General features: G+C 39.1%; 1 protein-coding gene across 1 annotated transcript in view; it reads right to left on the bottom strand.

Annotated features, from left to right (window-relative positions):
* Positions 1–308: 308 nt before the first annotated feature.
* Positions 309–27,041, bottom strand: part of LOC120086426 (chromatin structure-remodeling complex protein SYD) — a 39,574-nt gene continuing 12,841 nt past the window's right edge. The window contains 18 exon segments of the mRNA XM_039043072.1: positions 309–665; positions 668–793; positions 795–1,241; positions 1,644–3,650; positions 3,892–5,078; positions 5,170–6,394; positions 6,495–6,722; positions 6,819–6,876; positions 7,034–7,141; positions 7,226–7,323; positions 17,642–17,716; positions 17,802–17,880; positions 17,976–18,145; positions 18,481–18,588; positions 18,839–18,919; positions 19,029–19,145; positions 19,962–20,051; positions 20,156–20,281. Of these exon segments, the coding sequence (XP_038899000.1) occupies positions 603–665; positions 668–793; positions 795–1,241; positions 1,644–3,650; positions 3,892–5,078; positions 5,170–6,394; positions 6,495–6,722; positions 6,819–6,876; positions 7,034–7,141; positions 7,226–7,323; positions 17,642–17,716; positions 17,802–17,880; positions 17,976–18,145; positions 18,481–18,588; positions 18,839–18,919; positions 19,029–19,145; positions 19,962–20,051; positions 20,156–20,281 (6,393 nt within the window). The 3' untranslated portion in view covers positions 309–602.

The following is a 27,041-nucleotide window of genomic DNA, read 5'->3' on the forward strand; positions in this document are numbered from 1 at the left end:
AATTTATTTAAACACCTGTGATTATCCTTTCTTCAATTTCAATCTTTGTCGGTAATTAGCCGTTAATTGGTTAACCAAAATTTTTTTACTTATTATTTATATAATTCATTATTCATATTCTCCTAGAATTACTTCTATATAAAAGCTAGAAGTTAACCAAAAAAATAAAAAGAAAAAAGAAAAGGGAAAATTCCAGAACTAATTGATTGAGTTAGAAGGACAAATTATTTAGTTTCTTTTTTCTTTTTTCTTTTCCAAAGCAGTAAATATTTACTAATATCAACACCAAACGCAAAAATTACTAATAGTAATGAAAAATTCTTGATTGTATCATTAATATTTTAATCTGTCAATGTCATAACACAACACTTCCTCGGATTACATGTAAAGGGACAATGTGAAGGAGTTTTGGTTGTTCAGTTCAGTATTTGGATCAGAAATCTGCCAATTATATAGAAGGGCAACCTAAGCCATAATTAGTATATACATACATACAAAATGACAGTAGAGATTCTATAAATTAAAGCTACAATTTCCCCCGTGGAATTAAAAACTTGAATATCAGGGGAACGCAAAAAAAATGTACAGAAGAATTCTACTATTCATTCACTTTGCTTTGGATCCTCTGTTTCTGAGTCAACCGAACTCTTGTTAACTGGAGTCTCTCCTCCGGTGACTGCTCACCGGTTTCATGCTCCACTGCTGGAGATCCAGGAGGCAGGTGCAAATTTGGAGACCTGTTGTCTGGCACCGAGCCACAAACTGGAAGACCATCAACTTGATCACGTACCATGGGCACTATCAGCTGGATCCTGTGCTAACTCGGAAGCTGGAGTTACATCTACTTGATCACATATGGCAGCAGTATCAGCTGATGCGTTCGCCGAGTCACAAACCGGAGCATCAACTTGATCACATATGGCCATTTCTACTGACGTGACACTATCAGCCAAACCCTGCACCGTGTCACTGACTGGAGGAACATCAGCTTCATTGCATATGGCCATTTCTACATCTGCAATGCCATCAGCCGGATCAAGCACTGATGAGCCACTTGCCGGTGGGCACCTTACATTTTCTGTGGGTGCATCAGCTTCATCACATACGACTGTTTCTGCAACTGCAATGGCACAATCAGCCAGACTCGAAACTGGTGAGCGTTCCAAGCTTTCATTTTCTGCAGGTAGAGATGATGAACTGGCCATTTCTGTTACAGCCTTCTCTAGAGAAGGCTCCCCGACCTGAAATGGAAGAGTTACATTACTATGCAGAGTAAAAAACTAAAGATCATCTAAAATTCTTTTAAGAATAAGTTATTGAAGATTTTGATTCTTTGAACCATCCCGACATCCTCAACTTTTCCATATCACGAATGGTCTCATAATCTAACCAGAATCTTTTTGTTTATCATTTTTATAAGGTGGGGTGGAACGGGGACAACTGTGTAGCATTGTTCAAGTCTTATTGGCTTTTCAGCCGCTATGTCCTCATTTCAGTTGCAACAACCGCTTCTTGATTCTTTTCAAGTTTAGTTTCAGCGAGGTGGTCAGTAAGGTTTGTTGCCTATTTAAAGGAGGCTTTAGTTTGCATCAGATGATCAATGAATAAATTTCTTTAAAGCAAAGCATCCACATGAGACCAACCTCAGAAGTATCCGTTTGATCGATTGTCTGAACTTCAGCATCAGATGGCACTATACCTTCTCCTACCTCCTCCGACACAGGAGAAGATGAAGGCAAATTTGTTTCTCCTGATATATTTTCTTTTAAAATCCCGCCAGGTTGAGAAGAGTCCATTGGATCTGTTTCAGTATGAAAACCTTTAATGTCTTTCGGTGGTGGAGGGCTAGCAATTAGACCACTACCAGATGAGGCTTCAGATTTGTCTTCTTCCATGGTTGTCGAGGGTGGGGGCTGGTTTAAGGTATAAACTGCATTTACGGGTTCAGACTCCCCAGGTTGAGGAACATTAATCTGATCACCAGTGGAAATTTCAAACGTCTTTGACACTGTGAGATGATTGGAAGAATCAGTGGAAACGAGGTTTTCAGTGATGCTTAAAAGCTGTTCCTTGTTGACTCGAGCAACGACCAATTTGTCATTGCCCTTATCAGAATCCTTGCAGTCCACCAGCGGTTCTGAACTATCAGATAAGGTTTTCTCAGAGGAACTTTGCCGCTTGTTTTCCTCAGTAACTAATAAAACAGATGACGCCTTTTCTGACATAACAGTGTTATCCTGTGTTGCAACCATATGGTCACTGCTCATTTGATACTCACTCGGTCCCTCCAGAGAGACTGGGGTGCCAAGGGGATCCATTTGAGACGAGTCATCATTCCTATTGGATGAAGCAAGCACAACCAAAACTTGTGATACCTCTTTTAGTAATTGTCTACCATCCTCGAGAGCTTTTACCGTATCTGTGATGCAAGTCCCAATATTTTCTCCACCTGTCATCATGGATGAGGATACAGGTAAATCAGTTTGATCACCTGAATTATCTAAACTTCTGGGCAACATCATCATATTTGTTTCCTTTACTTCTGAGGAAGATAATGGTAGGGCCAAATTTCCTGATTTATCTTCTTCAATACGATCAACATGAACGTCACTAGGAGGTCGATTTATCTCACAAGATCCCTCGATCATTCCTTCCTGTAGCACAATGGATGTATGATTTGAATCTTCTTGCACAAGGTCTTCTGAAATCATAACATCATCCTGAGACGCAATCACTTGAAGATTAGCATTAACTCCAATATTTTTGGGTTCCATGAGACATGCACCATGGTTATCACCCTTGTCATCTTCACTATCCTGGATCAGAGCAATTGGCTCAGGAACATCCTCATGCTTAACAAAATCAGCATTGTCTTCCACATTCAAATTCCCCTCCGAGATACACTTACTACTAGCATTTAACTCTGGTGCTCTCTGTTCTTCAACATCAGTTTTGGAAGAGCATTCTGCAGCGTCAACTCTAGGAGGTATCAGATCAAACTCCAGAGAACCTCTGTCAGATTTAGCTTTATCTGAATCATCAAGACTTCCCACAGAAACTTCTTGGACTTGAACGCTTCCATCATCAGATGAAGGAAAATTTGGCAACTCTTCCGAATGAAGCTCTAATGTATTTCCCGATGTTTGCTTCACCGTATTAGGTGCACCTGTGTCAGAATGATCTACACTGCCACTATACTTCCCCATCAAAATGTCAACATCCTGCTTCGAGGCACAATCCGTTTGTTCAAGAACAGGAGTGATATCATTCATTTCATTATGTTTACTCTCAATATCCATGGTAGTTACAGAAAGGCGTCCTTGAACATCAAGTTCAGTACCTGACATGAGTGCATCAGAAGGGGAAGTTATCAAAGTTTTATGATTGCTATCAGAAGGGACTGGCAATGCAGGAGCAGGTCGACTTTCACCATCATTATTCAAAGATGAGGGAACTTCATAGATGCTTCTATCAGGGGAAGATTTTAAGAGTCCATCACCAACAGGGTTTGTTTCACTTTTCAATACATCATCCATCACCTTAGGAGTCCTTGATGAATTGCAATCACCCAGACTTGAGGAAATAGGTGAGCCTTCTGGGGGATTACGGTCAGCATTGTTGAAGTTTGATGAAATTCGAGAGCCACTAACCTGAAGCCAAGAAGATTTAAGAGGTTATTTCAAAGAAATTTCATATTTAGCTCTAGAATTTTTATCCATTTTTGTAGGACAATTTTTACCACATGTGGAAGGTATAGAAGAACCGATCATACTTATTGAGTCCCCTGAACTACCAAGACCACCCTCAACAAGATTTGATCTCTGGCAAAAATTATTTTCATTTTGACAAGTACTAAAAAAACATGGGGGATATGGATCTCACATCACTTACCACAGTTGAGCATGCGGCAGACGTTTCTCTTGATTCAACCAATTTATTTACTGCATCAGCCTTCGTACTTTCAGAAATTTCATCACCGATCTTCGGAATGATACATTCTTCTGGAGCATTTGCAGAATCTGGTCTTATTTCACTAGCTTTAACGGAAGATTGCAATTCATGAGCCCCAACTTGAATGTTGGAATTTAAAACTGTAGCTAAAGAAGCCTCTGACTGATTATTTCTGATCACCTCCACAGACGACTTGCTCAAAACAGGCATTGGAGGGGCATCCTTGCTTTCTTTCCCAGAAGACTCTCCAACTTTAGCTTTTGACAAGCCAGTTCCTGAGAAGACCTCCTTCATTACTCGAGCAACATCATTTACATTTGCAGTCTGATAACGGCCTGATATAGTGGTCCTGTCCAAGGCTCCAGTAGCATCAATTTTTGTTGATGATGCCAACAACTGTTTGTGTTGGGCAGTTTTGGGTGCTTGCTCCTTTCTTTTTGGACCCAGGGACTGCACAGTATCTACAATTTGGGTAGCACCTGCGACATTCTGAACACTGGTTGGTTCTTGATTATCAGTCCCAGTTTTACCTTTTAGGCATGTGTCTTTACTACTTGAATCCCCAAATTCCGCTGGTTGCACATGCACATTCAAATCTTTAGCTTCCTTGCTAGCTGAACCATTAAGAATGACAGGAGAAAATGAGGCTGGTTTTCTTCCCCTACGTCGAGGGGGCTCTTCCCTATTCTTTGGGGTCTTACGACCTTGACGTTTAGGTTGCACATATCCGGGTGGCGGACCTTGAGACGCAAATTGCAAGGTTGAAGCCACTGATGGGAATGAATGGATTGGCTGGGAACTAGGAGCAGTCTCTGGCGCAACATTAATTACAGTTTTGGGACTCATCTCCACAGCAACAGAATCAGGTAAAGAAACGGTTGGAGGACCACATACTGGAACTGAAGGTTCTGGAGTTGATGCAACTGGATGAGGTGTGTCCCGCAAACTATGGCTCTTCAATTTCTCGTCGACACTGTTATTTGATACAGCTGCATCCTGGGCAGCAGCAGTACTCTTACTCAAGTCCTCATAAGGGTTTGCTTTGGCGGTGCAATCTCCAGAAGAAACCTCCTTGCTCTTAATAGATATGCAACGTGAATCAGTATTTTGATTATGTTCTGCAGACCCTGCATAGAATTTAAACGCATGAATTCAAGAAAAAGTAAATTGATACACATAACAGACGATGATCACACGCCGAAGTCTATCTATACTTGCCTCCTTGTCCCACAGTATTAACACAAGTTGATAAGCTCACTGTCTCTTTTCCCTGATTGGAATTATCTGTTGACTTAGGAGATTCCAAACTCTGTCCAGTGATTCCATCAGGTTTCTGGCGCAATTGCTCAGAGATAATATCAGTCGCCTGATTTGCAATATTTTCTATAGTGGTATTGACAACAACAGCATTATTTGAAGAAGAATCAATATGGTTCTTTTGCAAATTCATATTTAAACTTAGACTAGCACCAGCCGTGGTGTTAGGTAATTCAGGAGTTGCTGCCGTCTGTTTCTTTCCTCGACGTCTTGGGGCTCCTGCAGCACTCTGAGTCTTCCGATATGGTCCTCTAGGCCGTACAGGTTGAGGAATGAAATTAGGGGCGACTTGAGATATAGAAGACACAGAAGGCAAAGCAGGAGTAGGTTCCAAATTTGATGAAACCACAATGGCAGGTTGATCATTAGGTCCAGAGACAGGTTTTGAAGGGGCAGAACCAGGAAAAGAAGTGGGAGGCTGGGTTGCAGAAGCATTAGAAACAACATCACTTGGAACATTAACTTGACCTGCCACTGGGTTTGTCGGTTTACCCCGTGCTAGGTCATCTTGTTTTAAATCAGAGGATAGACTGCCAGGAACGGGAGGTGGTACTATCCCCTGTTTTTTTCCCCTTCTCCGAGGAGCTTCTTGTCCAGTTTGAGTTTTTCGACCATGACCTTTCGCTTGAATTGGAGCAGGGGAGCAAGCTGGAGCGGATTCAGAGGCAGGAGTTATAGAAGGCACTGAGCTAGTTAACTGAGAATTTGGAGCAGCCCCTGAAGCAATTTCACTGGTTATTCCTTGACCAGGCAAAGAATCAAGACAGCCAGTTTTAGAAATGCTTGAAATAGTTTCCCCTTGTAACCCAGTCTCCATTTTGGCTGTTATAGAAAGAGACGGAGGAGGAACCACTGGAGCAGGCAACTTATCAACAGTTGATCTTTTTGGTCTTCCACGACCCCGCTTCGAAGGTGGTGTTTGATGCTGAGGCAAAGGCTGAACAGGAGGCAGAGGAGAGGAAGCAGGAACTTCTGTCTTCAAAACAGCTGCTACAACTGATCCACTAATACTAGCCGATGGTTCTCCTGCCACAGCTTCCTCCTTTGGTCTAGGGGATTCAGGTGAGTCGACCTTACACATCTTTTCAAATTCCTCTTCTGTCCACTGTTCCTCATAGGATCGCACCTATTAAAATAGGAAGTTTAATGAAAATAAAACAAAATATAATGACGACCAAAAGAGTTCACATACGAGACATTCACAAGTAATGAAACACTTGTCAGACCTCTCTTGCCCGCTTCCCCCTCCCATAATGTTGGGTGTCAAGACTTCCAAGATATTCACTCTTCCTCTTCACCCCTACATGGGAAACCTCCCCAGCTTTTGGTACTTCTTCAGTTATCTTCATTGCTTCATAGAATACTTTCAGGTCATCATCTGTTACAAGACGTGAAGGGATGGAAGGAACAGGCTCAAAATTTCCATGACCAAGTACCAGCTTCTTCCATGTGGCCTGCAAAATTAATGTTTAGAAGTTCATTACATGAAATACTCTCTGTTAGTTTACACTGAATAAAAGAGAAGACTTAAGGAGTGTTGATTTATGCACCATCTCATGCTCTTTCCGCTCTTTGTCGACTGTTTCAAACACATCAATCTCTGACTCACTGTGCACATGGAGACAATGGTTAATAAAAACTGTGGTTTCTTCCCTAACCACTGAATGCACAAGAAAAATCTTTATTCCCCATTGAGGGTTGACATAATCAGCAGCATAAAAGTTCAAGCAATGAGAATGGGCCTTGAAACAGGATGTACATGTACCTGCGTGCTAGGAGATCATTCAGAGCATCATCATCTAGTACAGGTGCAGCTTCTTCTTTCTTACACTCGCGTAGAAGAGATTCCAAATATTCCCTTCGATCTTCAGCACTGCATTATAGTAAATAGGGGGAAAACCATATAGTGTGGATGCCTCAAGCAAACAACATGGAATTTCACAAAAGAGGAACCGACCTTGTATTGTTGTCAAAAAAACCAGCTGTAATACTTTGGTTAGCCACTCCTAGTTTATGCTCCGCAGCAGCTCTCACTTGTTCTTCCACTGTTTGAACCTTGATATGGGGCACATCAGGAAAGAAAGAACGATCAGGACGTGTCCAATTACAAACAAATGATAGGATGATGGATCCCATTTTGTATCATTTTGGTTAATTTCATTCCATTAATGAAAACACAAACACACATCTGTGATAGTACCCGAATTTATATAATCGACTGTTTTGGCAAAAATAGCCAAGGAAGTTCGACATCTCCCCCTTCTCCACAATGCTCAAAAAGCTACAAGACGATGTTTGCAAAAAGATGAAATGAAAATAACCCTCCTCTGTTCCCTATAAAGAAAAAACCCCTAACTAACAAAATCCCAGTGGCCCCACACAATCAGAGGTACCCACACCCATGTAACAAACTCAATTCTCTATTTATTACATTACTGTGCCCATTTTGCTCCTCTTTCCTCTCTCTTCTATTTCTTCGTGTACGCAATTTATTGAATCGGGGTCTATCTTTATGATAGGATGAAAATACCCCCATTTTAAATTACAAACCATGATAAGATAATGGGATGCCAATCCATCAGACTGAATCAAGCAACTAAGAGATCAATGTCTAAACCCCCCCCCCCAAAAAAAAAAAACAGAAGAAAATAAATAAAGAAACAAAAAACCAAACCTCATGACATGATGGGTATAAAAGGAAACTGAAGTTGACTGTTGAGTGATATAAAATTAAATTCGCCTTCACTCATCAGCTTAAACTTTTGGGTCAATTGGTGATTTAAGATGGCATCAGAACATGTTGGTTCAGGATGTCTTGTGCTCAAATCCCTACATTGTTATTTCCTTCCCAATTAATATTCATTTCCAGTTGTTAGGTTTTCATCAAACCCACAAGTGAGGGTGAGTGTCTATATATAATTACATTCGTCTTCACTCAACTTAAGCTTTTTGGTCAATTGATGATTTAAGACTCATTGAGTGATATATGAACATCATCGACCTCTGCAAATATCCGCTGTGTAATTCGTCGTGCCGCCTCAACCTGAAGATCGTGAAGTCACGAGTTCTCACACCGTCTTAGAGAATCATTCGTGAAGTCTCAAACCGGTTCAATTAAGCCACCTCAGTCAAGCTGATACGATCAGACCGGTTCAATCAAGCCAGTTCAATTAGATCCGATTTCAAATCTACTCGTGGTGATATTGCACCGTTCGTGGGCATCATTTTTTTTATCTCATTAGTTGGGTCGCTCAATCTCAATTAATTAGCCTTTCACATCATGTCAAAGCAAACAGCTTCTATAAATTTTGTTCATCAGGACATTGTCTGTCCTTGCTTCTTTGTACAACACAATAAACAAAAAATTGTAGATTATGGATCCAAGAGCGTCCAATCACATGATTGGTGACATTTGTATTTTCCATCAGTTTAAATCACATCCTAGTCATTCGTCAATCCGAATAGTAGATGGATCTCTATCTAAAGTTAGAGGAACAGGGTCGATAAAATTATCAAATGATCTCGTACTCTCCAATGTTCTTTACGTTCCTAACTTGATGTCAATAAGCAAATTTACAAGTGACTTGAATTGTATATCTAAATTTCATTCAAACTTGTGCGAATTTCAAGAGTTGGGTTCGAGAAAGGTGATTGGCATTGCTGAGTAGCAAAGTGGCCTCTATCTTTTTCAAGGAAAACATCTTCCAAGCTCGTCTTTCAATCCCATGTCTGAGTCTTCTTCTAATTCAGTTAGTTTCATTCTCAAGTCCTCTTCCTGTCTTTGTCTAGTGAAAATCAAATCATGTTATGGCACTTTTGCCTTGGTCATCCAAATTTTTTGTATCTTGAAAGGTTGTTTTCTTATCTGTTCATTAATAAAAAACTGAGTCACCTCCGGAGCGAAATCTGCCAACTCTCCAAACATACCAGAAATCCCTATCCAAGTGTGCCTTACAAATTTTCAAAATCTTATGCATTGATCCACAATGATATTTGGGGGCCCTTTAGAATAAAAAATATTTCTGGAGCACGTTGGTTCATAAACTTTATTGATGACCATACTAGACTGACATGGACATACCGCATTAAGAAAAAGTCCGAAACATCAAGTATTTTTCAATCATTTCACTCTATGATCTCCACTCAATTTCAAAGTAATATTCAAGTTCTTAGAATAGATAATGCTAGAGACTATTTCAATTCAACTCTTTGGGTCATTTCTTTCATCTCATGGTATAGTTCACACTAGTTCATGGGTGGCCATTCCTCAACAAAATGGGATTGCCAAAAGGAAAAATAGACACCTTCTTGAGGTCGCTCATTCTCTTATGATTGCCAATAATGTTCCTAGTCTATTTTTGGAGAGAAGTCATTCTTACTGCAACTTTTCTCATAAATCGAATGCCTAGTCAAGTCCTCAAATTCCAATTTCCTCGAGATGTCTTCCTTCAAATTCATTTCCAACTACAAAACTTTTCTTCAAATTTACCCTTTCAGATTTTTGGATGTTCATCCTTTGTTCACAATCATTCTCCTCATCAATCCAAACATGATCCAAAACCCATCAAGTGCATTTTTCTAGGTTATTAATCACATCAAAAGGGGTACAAATGTTATTCCCCAATTACTAGAGAAATGTACACTCCTATGGATGATACATTCTTTGAAAAATCAACCATTTTTCACCAAGTCCCAAATTCAGGGGAGAATATGAGAGAATTTCAGCCATGAAAAATTCAGCCTACTTGTCTCACACCTCCTACTCACATCATATCCGTAGTCTTAGCTCCCTCTCTAAATGAGCTACCTAATCCCGTGTCAGTCCCGCCTATTGTTTCTAAAGTCTCACAAGTTTCTGAACCTATAGTCTCACAAAGCCGAACTCCTATTGTTCACTCGAGAAGAAAATGAACTACCTTACAAGACTCTAAATGTCAACCACCTAAACTAGACACATCTCATTTGAATTCCATTTATGAGAACTATTGAAAGTAAGGAAAGAAAAAACATAAGATTTACGTGGAAAACCCTAGGACAGGGAGGAAAAACCACGATAGAAGAGTTCTTTTTATTATTCTTTAAAAATCACCATATACAAGACAGAACCAAGAAATATATAAACATCAGAAACCTCTAATACAAAAAGGGAAAAAATAGGGCAAAGTAAAAAGACTAAAATGCCCTTAGGGCTAATACATAACAGCCCCTTATTTTCAACACTCCCCTTCAAGTTGGGGCGTAGATATCAATTAGACCCAACTTGCTAACACAAGTATCAAAGTTTTGCCTGAGTAATCCTTTAGTGAGAATATCATAAACTTGTTAACTAGAAGAGATGTACGGAATACAAATATTGTCATTGTCCAGTTTTTCTTTTATAAAGTGTCTATCGATCTCCACATGTTCAGTTCTAGCATGTTGCACCAGATTATTGGTTATACTTATAGCTACTTTTTTATCACAGTAAAGCTTCATAGAAAGATCACTATCTTGATGAAGATCTTTTTTTAATTAGATATCTTCACATATTCCCAGACTCATAGCTCTGTATTTAGCTTCAACACTACTTCTAACAACCACTCCTTGCTTCTTACTTCTCCAAGTAAGAGGATTATCCTACACAAAAGTACAGTACCCTGAAGTTGATTTTTTGTCTGTAACAAATCCTGTCAAATCGGAGTCAGTGTAAGCTTCAATACATCATCTGTCAGTTTTCTAAACATCAAACCTTTACCTGGAGTAGTTTTTAAATATCTTAGAATCCGATTTACAGCCTCCATATGTTTCTCGTAAGGTGCTTGCATAAACTGACTAACTACACTAACAACATAGGATATATCAGGTCTAGTATGAGATAAATAAATCAATTTTTCCACTAGACATTGGTATCTCTCTTTATTAAAAGGAACTTCGTCAACAAAATCTCCCAGCTTAGTATTGAATTCTACAGGGGTATCAACAGGTCTACATCCAATCATATCTCTATCCTTCAACAAATCGAGTATATATTTCCGTTGAGAAACAGAAATTCCCTATCTTGATCTTGCCACTTCCATACCAAGGAAATAGCTTAAGCTTCCAAGATCCTTAATCTCAAATTCATCAACCATTTTCTTTTTAAGCCTGGTAATCTTAGCAGTATCATCTCCTGACAACAATATCATCTACGTACAAAATTAGAACAGTTATTTTCCCCAAGACTGATCTCTTTGTGAATAAGGTGTAATCAGAGTGCCCCTAAATAAAGCCTTGAGACTTAACAAATGTAGTAAACCTGTCAAACTAAGTTCTTTGAGATTGTTTCAAACCATTCAGAGACTTCCTGAGTTTGCAAACCTGATGATCAAAATAAGCTTTGAAACCAGGAGGTGAACCCATATAAACCTCTTCCTCTAATTCACCATTCAGAAACGCATTTTCACATCAAGTTGGTGGAGAGGCCAGACTTTGTTAATTGCTATTGAAAGAAGAACTCATACTGTGTTTAACTTCGTTACAGGAGAGAAAGTTACCGAGTAATCTATGCCATAAGTCTGAGTAAACCCTTTAGCTACCAATCTGGCCTTGTACCTATCCAGAGTTTCATCAGACTTATACTTCACAATAAACACCCACTTGCATCCAAACTGTTTTATGCTCTTTAGGAAGAGTCACACAATCCCATGTATTATTCTTTTCAAGGGCTCTCATCTCTTCCATGACTGCAGCCTTCCATTCAGGAACTTCCATGGCCATGTGTATATTGTTTGGTATTGTTACAGTATCCAGGCTAGTAATAAATGCCCTGAACTCAAAGGACAAATTACTGTAAGATAAAAAACTATACATAAAATATTTAGTACATGACCTGGTCCCTTTTCTCAAGGCAATGAGTGTATCAAGAGAGGCATCATAACCCCTTGTCTTGCCCGACCCCTCATTAGTATGAGGAGGGTGGTCACACTCAGTAACCTGCAGCAAATTCTCATCTTCCTGTGTTTCTCCTGATGACTCATCACTACCTACAACTTTGTCATTCGCTGGAACTATCATATCACTTTCGCCACTTTAAACCACATCACATATATCACCCTCAACACACACATTAGTATCATAAAAAACAGAAGTACCTTGAACTTGAGTTGGAACTTGGACTTGAGCAGATGCCGGTTCCGACTCATGGACCGTAGCCGGTGGAGCAACAGGATGCATTATTTCCTTTCTAAGATTCTTCCTATTGCATGTTATCTATGGCACTTGTTTAGTAGGTAGGACAATATCATTTGCACCCAGGATAGGTTCAGGGAGAAAGTCCGTAGGAATCGGATATGTAGACCAATTAGACTCTATACTAGTATTCTCCCCCTGAACAGGACTAACAAGAAAGAATGGTTTATCCTCAAGAAACGTTACATCCATAGAAACAAAGTACTTCCGTGAAGATGAATGGAAACACTTATAACTCGTTGGTGAAGGGGATACCCGACAAAGACACATTTCTGAGCGCACGGGGCAAATTTAGTACGATTGGGACCATGACTATGGACAAAAATAGTGCACCCAAACACCCGAAGAGGAACATCAGGAATAAGACGCGTGGTTAGGTAAGACTCTTTGAAGCATTCAAGAGGTGTTTGGAACTTGAGAACACAGGAAGGCATCCGATTGATGAGATGGGCTGCAGTCAGGACGACATCTCCCCATAAATAGGAGGGAAGAGAAGTAGAAAGCATAAGGGATCGAACAACCTCAATAAGGTGACGATTTTTCCGTTCAGTCACCCCATTTTGTTGAAAAGTATAAGCACACAAGCTTTGATGGACAATGCCTTTAGATGCCATGAAATCATGAAGAGTGTTATTCTTATTAAAGAACTCACGGTCATTGTCACTACGAAGGATGACAATTTTGGTGTTAAACCGAGTCTCCACTGTAGTATAAAATTGTTGAAAAACATAAGTTAACTCTGATTTATCAATGAGAAGAAACACCCATGTAAGACGGGTGTAATCATCAATAAATGTCACAAACCAACGTTTCGCGGACGAAATAATGATGCTTGAGGGACCCCAAACATCACTATGGATAAGACGGAATGACGGGAAAGATCTGTAAGGTTGGGGTGGAAAGGCAACCCGATGTTGTTTTGCATGAATACACCCATCACAAGACAAAGAAGAGATATCAACATTATGAAATAAATGGGGAAATAAGTACTTCATATATTGAAAATTTGGATGACCAAGACGAAAATGCCATAACATATAATCTTTCTCAGAAGTTGAAAAACAAGAAGATAATAAACTAGTCTTATAACAATCCCAAGCGGAAGCATCATCAGTAAGGAAATAGAGTCCCCTATAGTCTTGAACAATGCCAATCGTTGTCCCCGAGCTCAAGTTCTGAAATAAAACAGTATCAGGTGAGAAAAGAATTTAACAGTCCAAATCTCTTGTTATCTTACTGATAGATAATAAATTGTAAGAAATTTCCGGGACATGCAGCACATTCTGTAAAGTTAAACTCTCAAACGGAGAAAGATCGCCCTTTCCCGTAACAAGAGCAAAGGACTCATCTGCAATCAGAATTTTCTCATTACCAGCACTCGAAAAATATGAGAGAAACTTATCAAACGAGCCAGTCAAATGATTTGTAGCTCCTGAATCTAGTATCCATGGTTTCTTACCATTAACACTAAGAAAACTGAAGGATTGAGAAGTACTTGATTGGGCAATAGCACTGACCCCAACAGTACGAGAATCATTCTGGTTATTCACTTGAGATTGAGATCGTGATGTACCATTCGTAGAATCACTCACAATTGCTCGACCATGAGTTGACTTATCATTTGGAGGGCGATGTCTACCATTCGGAGGTCAACCATATAATTTCCAGCACTGATCCTTAGTATGCCATGGTTTTTTGCAATACTCACACACTGGAGGGAGTTTACCATTCTGCTTGTCACCATCAGACCCAAATGATTTTACACCAAACGTAGCAAAGTCAATGGCAGTGACAATGGGATTGTTCATAGAACCTGATCTATCTTCATCTAAATGAACCTCATAACAAACTTCCATGAGAGAAGGTATCGGTCTTTATCCCAGTATTCGACTGCGAACTGTATCAAATTTGGAGTTCAAACCAGCAAGGGAATCATAAATGCGATCAACTTCCTCAATTTTTCAATACTGAACTCCACCACACAGACAATCCCAGCCAATCTCACGACATAGATCCATCTCCATTATAATGAGTTGCGACAGGACCGGTCCCGATTGCGAAAGACCCTGTTGGACCGATTCCGATCGGTGGCTGGACACCGTGCAACGGCGGCACCTGCACCAGATTGAGGTGGATCGATCGAAGATACCTGTTGACAGCAGCCTGAATGGCAGCGGCATTAACTATTTCGACAGTGGTCTCATCGCCGGTTGGTGGAGAATTCGGAGCCAAAGGTCGATTTTCCTCTACGATGGTTAGGATTTTGTCACCATGCTCTGATACCATATTGAAAGTAAGGAAAGAAAAAACACAAGATTTACGTGGAAAACCTTAGGACAGGGAGGAAAAACCACGATAGAAGAGCTCTTTTTATTATTCTTTAAAAATCACCGTATACAAGACAGAACTGAGAAATATATAGACAGCGGAAAACCCTAATATAGAAAAGGGAAAAATAGGGCAATATAAAAAGACTAAAATGCCCTTAGGGCTAATACATAATAGCCCCTTATTTTCAACAAGAACATCACTTCTATGATGCCCTCGAATGATGATATAGCACTACCAATTGCTCAACAGAAAGGTGTTAGAAGTTGTACTAGCCATCCAATTGAAAAAGATGTGGCATATAGGAAATTAAATTCGTCATATAAAGCATTCATAACTCAGTTAGACAATATTCAAATTCCACACAATATTCAAGATGCACTAAAGGATCTTAAGTGGAAAATGATTGTACATGAGGAAATTAAAGGTCTTGAAAGTAATGGAACGTAGACTCTCACACCACTTCCTCCTAGAAAGAACCTTGTTGGCTACAAATGGATTTTCACAGTTAAATAAAAGTCAAAGGAAAGTGTTGAAAGATTCAAAGTAAGACTTGTGGCTAAAGGCGTTAATCATATGGTATCGATTATCAGGGGACTTTTGCTCTTGTTGTTAAATTAAACATTGTCTGTGTCCTTTTATCTATAGCAGTAAATCAAGATTGACCCCTTCATCAACTTAATGTCAAAAATTCCTTTTTGAACGATGACTTCGAAGAGGAAGTTTATATGCAGGTTCCTCCTATAATGGAAAATGAGTCTTACAGAGACTTGGTATGTAAGTTGAGAAAGTCTTTATACAGATTAAAATAGTCTCCTCCTGCTTGGTTTGACAAATTTGCCAAAGTTATGATTAAAAGTGGCTATCATCAATGTCAAGTTGATCATACTCTATTTGTAAAATCTGTAAACAACAAAACTGCAATCTTATTTGTATATGTAGATGACATCATTATCCTAGGAAATGATCTATGAGAGATCCTTAATTTAAAAAAGATGCTTGCAACTGAGTTTGAAATCAAAGATTTGGGAAATTTGGGATATTTTTTACAAATGGAGGTCACAAGATCTAAAGATGGCATTTATCATCTCTCAACAAAAATATATGCTAGACTTACTAAAGGAGACTGGAAATTTGGGGTGTAGACTTGCTAAAACACCTATGAATCCAAATCTAAGCCAAGACCAAAGTGAAGGGATTAGTCCAGTTGACAAGAGTTTGTATCAAAGGCTTGTGGAAAAGTTAATTTACTTGTCACATACCAGATCAGACATATCATATTCCATGAGCATTGTTAGTCAGCACATGACCAGTCCAAATGAACATCATCTTAAGGCCGTTAACAGGATCTTAAAATACTTGAAAGGTACTCCAAGTATGGGCTATTGTTTAAAGAATCATAAAAAAAAATGGTAAAATTTTATACTATGCAAGTTAGACTGGAGAGCTAACTGATCGAAAACTACATCTGAATATTGCTCTTATGTATGAAGCAATTTAGTCACCCGGAGAAGTAAAAAACAGTCAGTTGTAACTCGAAGTAGTGCAGAGGCTGAATATCAAGCTATGGCATTGGGAATTTATGAAGGGATGTGGATTCAGAAGCTTTTAGAAGAACTAAAAATAGAAACTCAAAGTTCGTTCAAAATACTTTGTGATAGTCAAGCAGCAATCAGCATCGCAATGTTCATCATGACAAAACGAAATACGTAGAGATAGATCACCATTTCATATCTGAGAAGCTCAGCAAGAACATAGTGGAACTAAACTATGTTCTATCTCGCCATCAAATTCCGACATTCTCGCTAAAGCTTTATCGAAGAGAAATTTTGATGAATTCAATTCCAAGTTTGGATTGTATTCTTTATACAACCCAACTTGAGGGGAAGTATAGATTTGTGACCAATTCTCTTCTTGTACTTCCTCATTTGAGCCCCAAGATGCATCTAAAATTTTGTTATCTTGACCACCTGTTCAGGTAGCTCTAAAGTCTAATAAGGCCCTCATTCATATTTGATGATTCATTTATATTCAACAATATTTTAATCAAGGATCTATATGATTGCTTGGAGAAGGAGATGGAGACCATAAATGTCCTAGGATCTTCTAAATCAATGAATCTCCAGGAAAAGTGGTAGTAGAAGATCCTAGGACATTTAAGGTCTGTTTGGTTCCCAATCCAGATTTTGTTTTATATTTTTAAATTCACTAAATTCAATGAATATATATTTGGCAGACAACCCGAATTCTATTTATGAAAACTGTTTCTGAATTTTATAATCCAAACAGTATAAATTCTGAAAACAATATTTTTATGTTTTCATTGTATTCAAAATTTGAACTTTAAAATTTAAAATGGAGAATTATATTAAACAAAGTTAAAAACAATTGAGGAAGGAGAAGAGAATTGGTCACAAATCTACAATTACCAAACGGCTTCGAAAGAATTATAATTCCAAATTTCCATTTATCATTGATATCAAAAATCAAATGCTAATCCAGAGCCCTGCAGTCAAATAAACGTTTGTTCGAGCACAGCCAATCCAGTCATTTGGATTGTAAAACTATTTTCTGATAGATTTGGTTTTTAAAATTATTTTCTTTGTGATATTTCACTTTTAATGATTGCAAATTATTGGAGCCCTTTCTTGTAATTATTAATTTTGAAGTCCTGCATCTTGGTTTGGCCTTATGTTTTTGTACGTTCATTCCACCATGACAGAAGCAGTTCTACAGCGCCCCCCCCACCCAAAAAAACAATAATAATCCAAAGGAACCTAAATCATGATGAAACCTTGGGTCAGTTTCAACGCTGACAAGACATGACCAGAAAACTTACTGTTTCAAATCTAAGAACAAGCACATCCCTCTTCTGGCCAATCCTATGAGCCCTTGCCTGCGCCTGTAGATCAACCTGACAACATACACACAGTAAACCAGATTTAGAATATCGACATCAGATTCTTGACATAAATATCATGAAAATCTGTAATATATGCCTGTGGATTCCAGTCTGTGTCAAAGATAATCACTGTATCAGCAGCTTGGAGATTCACTCCCACACCACCAGCTCGAATGCTGACACCATAGAAAACATGGTAGATAACTATAGAACATGATATTTGAGAATGGAGACGAGTATTCATAAAACAACTGATCAGACAGAAATTTACCTAAGAAGGAATATAAAATAGGGAGAATTTTGCCCATTAAATAACTCAATTAGTGCTCCACGATCACCCCCAGACGTATGTCCATCCAATCGTAGATATCGATATTGTTTCCACTGAAGATATTCCTCCATAACATCAAGCAGTCTAGTCATGGTGGAAAAGAAGAGAACCTGCAAAAATAGCAGTCGATTTGAGATATTGAAATTTGAAACATCTATATAAAAAGGATACAAGATGACAAACAGAGCAAAAAAATAAGTTCTGAAATGAAATCATTGACATAGACAAAAACTAATAAAAAAATATAAAACGGTCATTTACAATTCAAGAAACTAATCAAACTTGAGAAGGAATATATATTAAAATGAAAACTGAATAGATGCTACTAACTATAATAAAAAATATCAAAAAATATTTAAAGTGGAAGAAATAAAGGGTAACACATAATAGCATTGAATTCTCATCAACATTGTATCTTGATATTGTCCGTCCAAGAAGTACTTACCCGATGATCGGTTGCTTTTAGCTTTGGTAATATTCTATCTAACATCTCGAGCTTTCCACAGAGTCTAACAATTGGTGGCAGGTAATGCTTAGGTATCAAATTATCAACCTAGACAAGAATAAAGATGTTTCATAAGGGAAAATACCAAGAAGCAGGAAAAAGGGTAGTTTAAGCTTCCAACTCTAGGTTGTGTGCGGTCAAAATGAACAGAAGGTAAGGTTAGAACATTCGATCAAGGATACAAGGTAGTGGGGTGGGGCAGAACATTCTACCTTCACCCTTCCCTCAATTTGTTTATCCAAAAACCAATCCATAAATAAATTGCACTAAAAAAAAAAAGAAAGAAAGAAAGACATGCCTCCTCTGCATGAAGTTGGCTTAGATAAGGATGATTACAAATATTACGCAACTCCATCACCGAGTTATGCACTGACCGGACCTGGAGAGAGAATGTGTGAGAGTGTGGGTAACAATTGGATTATCATAGAAATTAGAATTGCAAATTCCTTCAAGAAAAGTATGTAGAAAACGAAATAGAGTGAAGGAACCTTTGTACTTCCTATCGAACCAAGGTTATCCTCTACTCTCCTCATCAAAAGTTTCTGATATGCAGAAGCCTCACATCGTACAAGTCTTTCAATCTTTTCTGGCAGTTCATTTTCCACCTGCAAGCATGAATACAAGAACATAAATACATGACACCAAGGAAAGAACTGTCAGAAAATCTTCCATACATGTTAATGCTGAATTGCTGATTAGAAGTATGCGGCTAATCTAGCCACAAAGAAAACCTACAACTCATTGTGCCCCATGTGAAAGAGATTTATTCTTTTTTCTTTAGCGAGTTATCATGCCCCAGATTCCTTCCCTACCATGCCCCAGGTTCTTTACTTTAGCGAGCTAACTCGAGTATGAGTTTCATTTTCAAGAAGGGCAATTTGATGTAATTTAATCCCATTTTACCCTGCTTTACCATGTCATTGAGCCATATTCTTTTTATAAGATGTTTTCGGAATCGTTATATTACTGTTGTATCAACCATGGGGTTAAAGAGTTATATGACTTTCGTATTAACATGGGGTTAAAAGGTGTTTTACCCTTGTTTTTAGTTTATAAATATCCCACGGTCCTTTGTAATTATTCACTCAGAAGATTAAGAGATTTCAGAATTGGTTGTCACAAGTCAAAGTCCGCATAAACTAACTCAAGCCTTCACAAGAAGGAGAAGTGCGCTTGAACGGATTTTAAATTTTTTAACTACTGGGCATAAAAGACTACCCGGCCCTTTCACATTTAGACCAAAAGCACTTGGAATCTTTTCCTGCAATTACATCATAACCAATGGCAGAACTCTGGAAAGGGGATGCATGAAAAAATGGAATGATTATCCCAAAAAAAGAGGGTGATAAAGCACCAATAAACAATGAATAGTTATGAAGACAAAATGACGCTGCTGAATACAACTTTTAGTTCGAAGAAACCTTGTGTTTAAGCCTCCGAAGAACAAACGGGCGAAGCACTTGGTGAAGTCGATTTATGATCAAAAGATTCTCCTCTTCGGAAAGCAAGGCCTTGTCCCAAATAAAAATTAAAAAATTAAAAATCTAAAAAAGTTTAAGAGAAGGAACACAGAAACTGAAAATTTCAAAGAGAAGCTGCAGAATATTGAAATTACTTGGTCAGCTGAATTATCACCATTACTCTCAAATGGTTTGTTGAACCACTGTGAAAAATCCTCCGATGAATTAAAAATATTTGGCAACAAAAAGTTCAGTAATGCCCACAGCTCTTCAAGGTTGTTCTGCACAGAGTGAATTTCAAAGTAAGCCAGCAAGTATAAAGGAATAAATTATCAACAAGAACTGCATGCAAGAAAAATATAACAAATAGTATATAGCGTACTCTTCCTAATCCAATAAAAGAGCTCCTCTCCATTAATGTTAGCTTTAATTGTTTCCTACTACATTTCATTATTCACAATGGGCTACAAATTAAAGTTAAGCCTTCAAGACGCCCAAACTTATTTGCTCAAATAGAAGAGCAGCAAGGATAGTTTTAAGGACCTTATTAATTAGGATTTTTTTTTTCTTTTTTCAAGAAGACCTCGGATGCACTATTTGGCTAAAAGGAACAAGAGAATTGGATGCCAGAACTCCTCGACCATAGTCCTGACATCTCTATGTCGAGCACACATCAAACCAAACATCTAGAATAAAAAATCCCAGACTCCACTCAGAAAGTCAAAATGACAGATAACATGGTTCAAATCTTCCTCTACCTTCCAACAAATAAGACAAAGAATACAACAAAAAGGCCCAACCAGCAAAGGCAACTTTCTAACAAGCCTGTCCAATGAGCTAACATTGCCGTGAAGAATCTGCCAACTAAAGAATCTCACCTTCTAGGGACCTTAATCCTCCAATGCATCGAAAAAATCGAAACACTTAAGGGAGAGGGATCAACCAAACATTGAAAGAAAGATTTGCATAAGAACCATGCCAAAGGATTGGGGCTCCAAACTCTAACCTCCCTTCTTCCAATTCTAAAGGGATTACTCTCAAGTAAGGAAAGAAGGGCTACCACCTCCATCGTTTCCCTATCGGAAAGAGAACAAAACTCAAAGGAGAACAAATAAGAGATCCCAGACCACACTAAAAAGTCGACAACAAAATGATTTTTGAGAGACGACAAATGATATAATCGGGGAAACAACACACAAAGAGATCTCTCCCCCACTATTGATCTTCCCAAAAATACGTATCTCTCCCCTCCCCCACCACACATCAAACCAAAAGACCAAAAGAAGGGAGCTCTTTGAAGTTCTCTTTCCACATATTCCGACAAGTGTCTTTAATCCCTTTAGCCAACCACTCGAAAGGATGAGGGTCATGTTTACCAGCTATGATCCTACACCACAGAGAATTGGGCTCATAGGAAAAGCGCCATAACCATTTAGCTAAAAGGACTTTGTTATGCATCCTTAGGTTCCCAATTTCCAACCCCCCCCCACCACCCCACCAAAGATTCTGGTCTCTCAATAACCTCCCATCTAATCAAGCGTGAGCCTTTGTCTTTTCCTTCATCAATCCTTTCCTAGAGAAAGTCACACATCAGCCTCTCCAAACACTTGCACACCTCACATGGGGCCCTAAAAAGGAGAAAAAATACACTGAAATGCCACTCAAGACTAACTTTATCAGGGTAAGCCTGCCAGCTTTAGAAAAGAAGCCTTTCTTCCAAAAAACCAACCTCTTCGAACTTTATCCACCACAGGGTCCTATAAACTAATAGACTTAGGATTACCTCCAAGAGGAAGGCCAAGGTACGAAGAAGAAAGGCTCTCAACCTCACACCTAACCCACTTGGCCCATCTTTTAAGCTTATCCCCATCACACTACATTTTCCCCTATTAATCTCCAACCCCAACATCTCTTCAAAAAAACAAAAACATGATTCAGTATTAAAAAAAAAAAAAAAAAAAAAAAAAGAAGAAGAAGAAGAAAAAAAGAAACCTTTCTAGAGCAAAAGAAAAGAGTGTCATCGAAAAATTGAAGATATGATTAAGCCACCCTTTCCTCTCCCACCTCAAAAGGCTCAATGACATTGTCTTCGATGCACTTACTCACAATTCTACTAAAGATGTCCACCACTAGAAGGAAAAGAAAGGGGGAAAGAGGAACTCCCTGCCTAAGACCTCTCATCGCCACCACTTTGCCCCTAGGACTCTTATTGATAAGAAAAAAGTAGCTTAAGTTCCTCAAACAACCCCACATCTACATGGCCCACTTATAACCAAATCCTTTCCTCTCCATAACCTTATCCAAAAAATTCCAATCCACATGATCACAGGCTTTTTCAAAGTCAATCTTGAATAACAATCCTTCCTTCTTCCTAGATCTGTAGTCCTCAATTGCCTCATTAGCAATGAGGGCTTGATATAGGATTTGTCTCCCAACAACAAAAGCCCCTTACGAGTCCGAGATAGTTGATGGAAGCACCCTCTTCAGTCGACTAGCTAGCACTCTTGCAATGATTTTGTACATACTCATTATTAGACTAATCGGTCTAAAGTCCTTCACCTAGTCACATTCTCCTTCTTTTGATCAAACAAACAAAAGTTTCATAAATGGAATTATTTAATATTCCCCTTTCAAAAAATTCCTGGAAAAGTTTGACTAAATCCTCCTTTATTAGAGCCCAATTATCTTGATAAGATGCCAAAGAAAACCATCCGGACCAAGCGATTTGAGTATCACTCCCAAAAACAGCCATCTTGATTTCCTCCTCCATAAAAGGAACTGACAAGCCTTCCCTTTCTCCCTCTGAAATGGGATTCCAATCGATCCCTTGAACAAAGGGTTTAGTAGAAACCTCTAGCCCATACAACTCAGAGAAGAATGAAATGACAACTTCTTCGATTTCCTTCTCGTCGCTAATAGTCTCCCCTAACTCATCAACTAAAGGCCTGATCCTATTCCTGCTATTCCTTCCACTGACCACTTTTTGGAAAAGAGAGGTATTGTAATCATCATCCCTAGCCCAAGCCACCTTCACTTTTTGTCTCCAACTATGGGTTTTTTTCCTGACTACTTCCGCAAAAACGATCTCGAGGGTCTCTCTTTCCGCCTTCAAGGAATCGTCCAAGAGGCCCTCCAACTCCAAATCATCTAACCTCTTAATCTTAACCAAAAGCTTCGGCTTTTGAAATTTAATATCACCAAAAACCTACCCATTCCACTTCTTTAGCTTCCCTTGCAAAGCCCTCAACTTGCCCATAAAGCGCAAATCTTCCCACCGACCCTGCATAACATTCCACCAACTAGGAAACTGAAATTTAAAAGAAGGGTGCTGGAGCCACGTATTCTTAAAACGAAAAAGACCCGACCCCCACTTTTGCCTTCCAGACGTAAGGATGATATGCCGATGTTCCTAAGTGACTCTCAGCCCCACAACCTGCTGAAACTCCCCGAACAACTTAATCCAATCCTAAGACAACGAAAACCTATCAATCCTACTTCTGGCTAAGACAACTAAATTTTAGTATTATTATTATTATATTTGTTTAAATGAATATATTAAAAAATATATTTTAACACGTTTTGTAATAAATTTAGAAACAAAAAAAATTATAGAAAAAATAACTTTAAAGCTACTATTTTATGTTTTTTTTCCTAAATGAAAACTAAACTTTTCATTGATATAATGAAAAAAGGCTATCGTTCAAAATACAAAGAAACCAAATCTTAGTGTAAGCACAAGAACATAAAAGATAGAAGAGTTAGTAGGTACACCAGGGTATCTTAACTAGGTTGAACCACCCATAACACCCTCAAAATTTCCCAATACATGAATTCCAGAAATACACGGGTATAAAATTACCTAGAACAGATAAATGCATTCCAATTAGGTCGTATATCTTGAATTAAGTAATCCGCAATTGAGCACACCATGAAGAAGCTAGGAGACGAACTGAGCCAAAGCGATCTAACTAATCGGAGGGCTTATTATGGAATACCCTCTGGTTGCATTCAAATCAGATTTCTGAAATTAAGCCTACCGGACCAAAAAAGCTACCTTTGGAGGATAATAACAGACCAGCCAACAATTAAGAGACATTCTCCCTAATTGATTGCCCTACCCAATGTAAGTTGATAGAAGAGAGCAACTTCGACCAACAATTGTCAAAAAAGATCAGGTAATCAACGGATGCTGCAAATCTTCACTATTTGCTGAACAAAGTGGACAAATAGGAGGGGGCAAAATTTGATCCTGAAGCTTGTGCTGCAAGGTTATCGAGTAATTAAGAAATCCATAGATCACAATCCATGCTAGTATGTTGAATCTCTTTGGACTTTTAGACTTCTAAAGAACATGAACTATCTCCTTGTCAAAAGGAGAAGAAATATTCAAATGCTTAGATATTGACTTGACCGAGTGCCTCCTTGAAGCATACAAAGACCAAAGCCTTGAATCTGAAGCTTGATTAACCCAATCTCTATCAATCTTGCACAGGAGCGGCTGGATTTCAATTATGTCCTCTTCTTTTGATTGCCTTCTGAATAGCAAATTCAAAGAGCAAGTAACTGCATCCCAATGATCATCGACACTTCCACACTTCCATTTGGGATTGAAGCAATGCGAAAAAGCTATTGTTTTGTGTTTTTTCCAAAAGAAGCTACTGTTTTATAAATTTTATATATATTTAAAATCTACCATATATGTATAATTAATATGCTTTCGTATTTTCTCTACCTTTCATATATATAAATAAACAATAAAAAATTTAGGGCAGGGACGGGGACGGGGGGATTCCCCTCCCCATCCCTGCCCATTCCTAATCGAGGACCCGATTTAAATCCTTGGTTTGACCCTCGTACCCAATCAAACCAGGGATTCCCCGCCCCGATCGGGTTGGGACCCCGTGGGGAATTTCATACTTCTGGCTCTACTATTAGCCCATGTAAACTTACCATTCAACAGGGGAGGATCAACCCACTTTCCTCCCTCAATAAAATCATTAAACCCCCGCATTGATCTATTACCTCTGCCCGACGGATCTCTCAGGTTGAGAACAAGTAATATTAAAATCACCCACAAGGCACCATTTCGAACCGCAAAGGCCAAAAAGGTCCCCCAACTCATTCATAAATTGTTCTCTACTTCTAATTCTAGGAAGGACGTACACTCCAGTCACCTAAACGCTCTCGCTATCCTTCCATCTGAAAGAAACCGACAGCGAAAAGACAACCTTAATCACTTCCAAAGTTGTAAGTGTGCGAATGTTCCACTAAACTAAATAACCCCATACTTCCCCACTAAATCAATACTCTCCCACTCCACCCTTCTGAATTTCCAAATACTACATATAAACCGAAGCTCAAAATCATTCTGTTTCTTCTCTAGCAGAACCACAATATCAAGATTCTCTTGCCTTAAAAGTTCCTTAATTAATCTCCTCTTTTCACGCCCATTGAGACAGGGAAAAACCCACTTCCGTGGAAGCGTTCTTCCTATCATAGTTAACCGAACTTTCGAGCTTCCTCAGCTCTCTCTCAACCTTATTACTTCCCCACAAGCCTTACTCCCAACCTTAGATTTCCTTTTCGAAGAAGATACGAATTTAGGAACCTTAGCATCCACCCTCTTAACCCCCATTGACGCTTAAGCGACCCACCCAAAGGGCCAACTCCCAGAATACACCCTTCTTGGCATCGGGTACAGGACCATAAGGAAATTAGAAAGGGAGTAAGGATCCCCAAACAAAACCTAATTAGGCAAAAGCATAGAACCTCCCCCTACCGCAACGGCCATAACAATAGACCAAGAAGCAACCTCAAGACTCCCTCCACCTAAAGAGTAGACTGGCAAAAAGGTATTAGCACCATTGGCATTGGGAAAAAGATTCGAAGAAGGAACAGATGTAGGACACACTTCTCTCCTTCTCACAGTGAACCCAACATTCTCACCATAGCCAAAGGCACCGAGTCCACCCTTTCAGAGAAGTTGGAAGACTCACCTTTCTCCCTCGATATCATCGCTTCCTCCAAAGGAATAAGATCCAAAGATATGGAAGGAACGCATACTTGGTCGAGTGATCCGACCGCCAAGACCTGCTAAACTGGCTGAAAAGGTTGCCCCAAGGAAAGACCCAAATGTGACTCTTTGTTGGAAGTTGGATTCGACCTATGCCCACCTTCTGCCCTTTGAATCTTTGGAAACCAAACTGATCCAAATTCGATGGGATAACAACATTGGCTTCTCCTTCACCTCACGAAATATAAATTCGTTGACTGCCTTCTTTCTCCATGAAAAGATCTCCCACTGGCGGTGGACTATGCTCAAGAATGAAAGAAGAAGAGAGGAAGGAGTCATCGTCTAAATAATTGACTACAAACGGGTCGAATGATTCACAATCCACATCGATTTGATTCAGATCTGAGGGATCCAACCTTGGTTCAGCATCCTAGCCCAACGCCTCCTTAGGCCCTTTAGAACCCTGACCGTGGGCCTTGCTTGTAACCTCACTAATACTCTCCTTACCAGGTCTTTGAATGGGTTGGCCCAACACTAAAGCCCCATTCTTTTCAAACTCCCTTAAGACTACTGACATCGGGGTTTTGACAGCAGGCCCACCATGGGATCTTGGCCCATCAAGTAAGGCTTTCTCTCCCTCCAATATGCCTTCATCATCCCCGTGTGAACTCCTTTATAGTGAGGTGACTGGCGTCCGTACTGAAGAGAGGACAGAGACAAATATCTAATAGGAAAAGAGAAGTTTTCAAAATTTATCAAGCATACTGAAGCCATTTTCATTACCTTTCACTCGAAAACTTATCTCCTTCTCCCATGAATCAAAACTCTTGAAGACTTCACACTCTGCCAAGCCTCCACACCATTTTTCCATTTCAAAGATAAAGTTCTTAGTTCTTAAGAAGGGAGGTACATCCAGAACCAACCCACCCTCTTGAAAATGCCAACAATCTTCCTTCGGCCACCAAGCAAAAATTCTACGTCGAGACCTCAAAGTCCTCTAAAAACTCACCCAAATCACAGCCAGAAAT

Source organism: Benincasa hispida, chromosome 1 (genome assembly GCF_009727055.1).
Source record: "Benincasa hispida cultivar B227 chromosome 1, ASM972705v1, whole genome shotgun sequence".
In the NCBI taxonomy this organism is placed as follows: domain Eukaryota; kingdom Viridiplantae; phylum Streptophyta; class Magnoliopsida; order Cucurbitales; family Cucurbitaceae; genus Benincasa; species Benincasa hispida.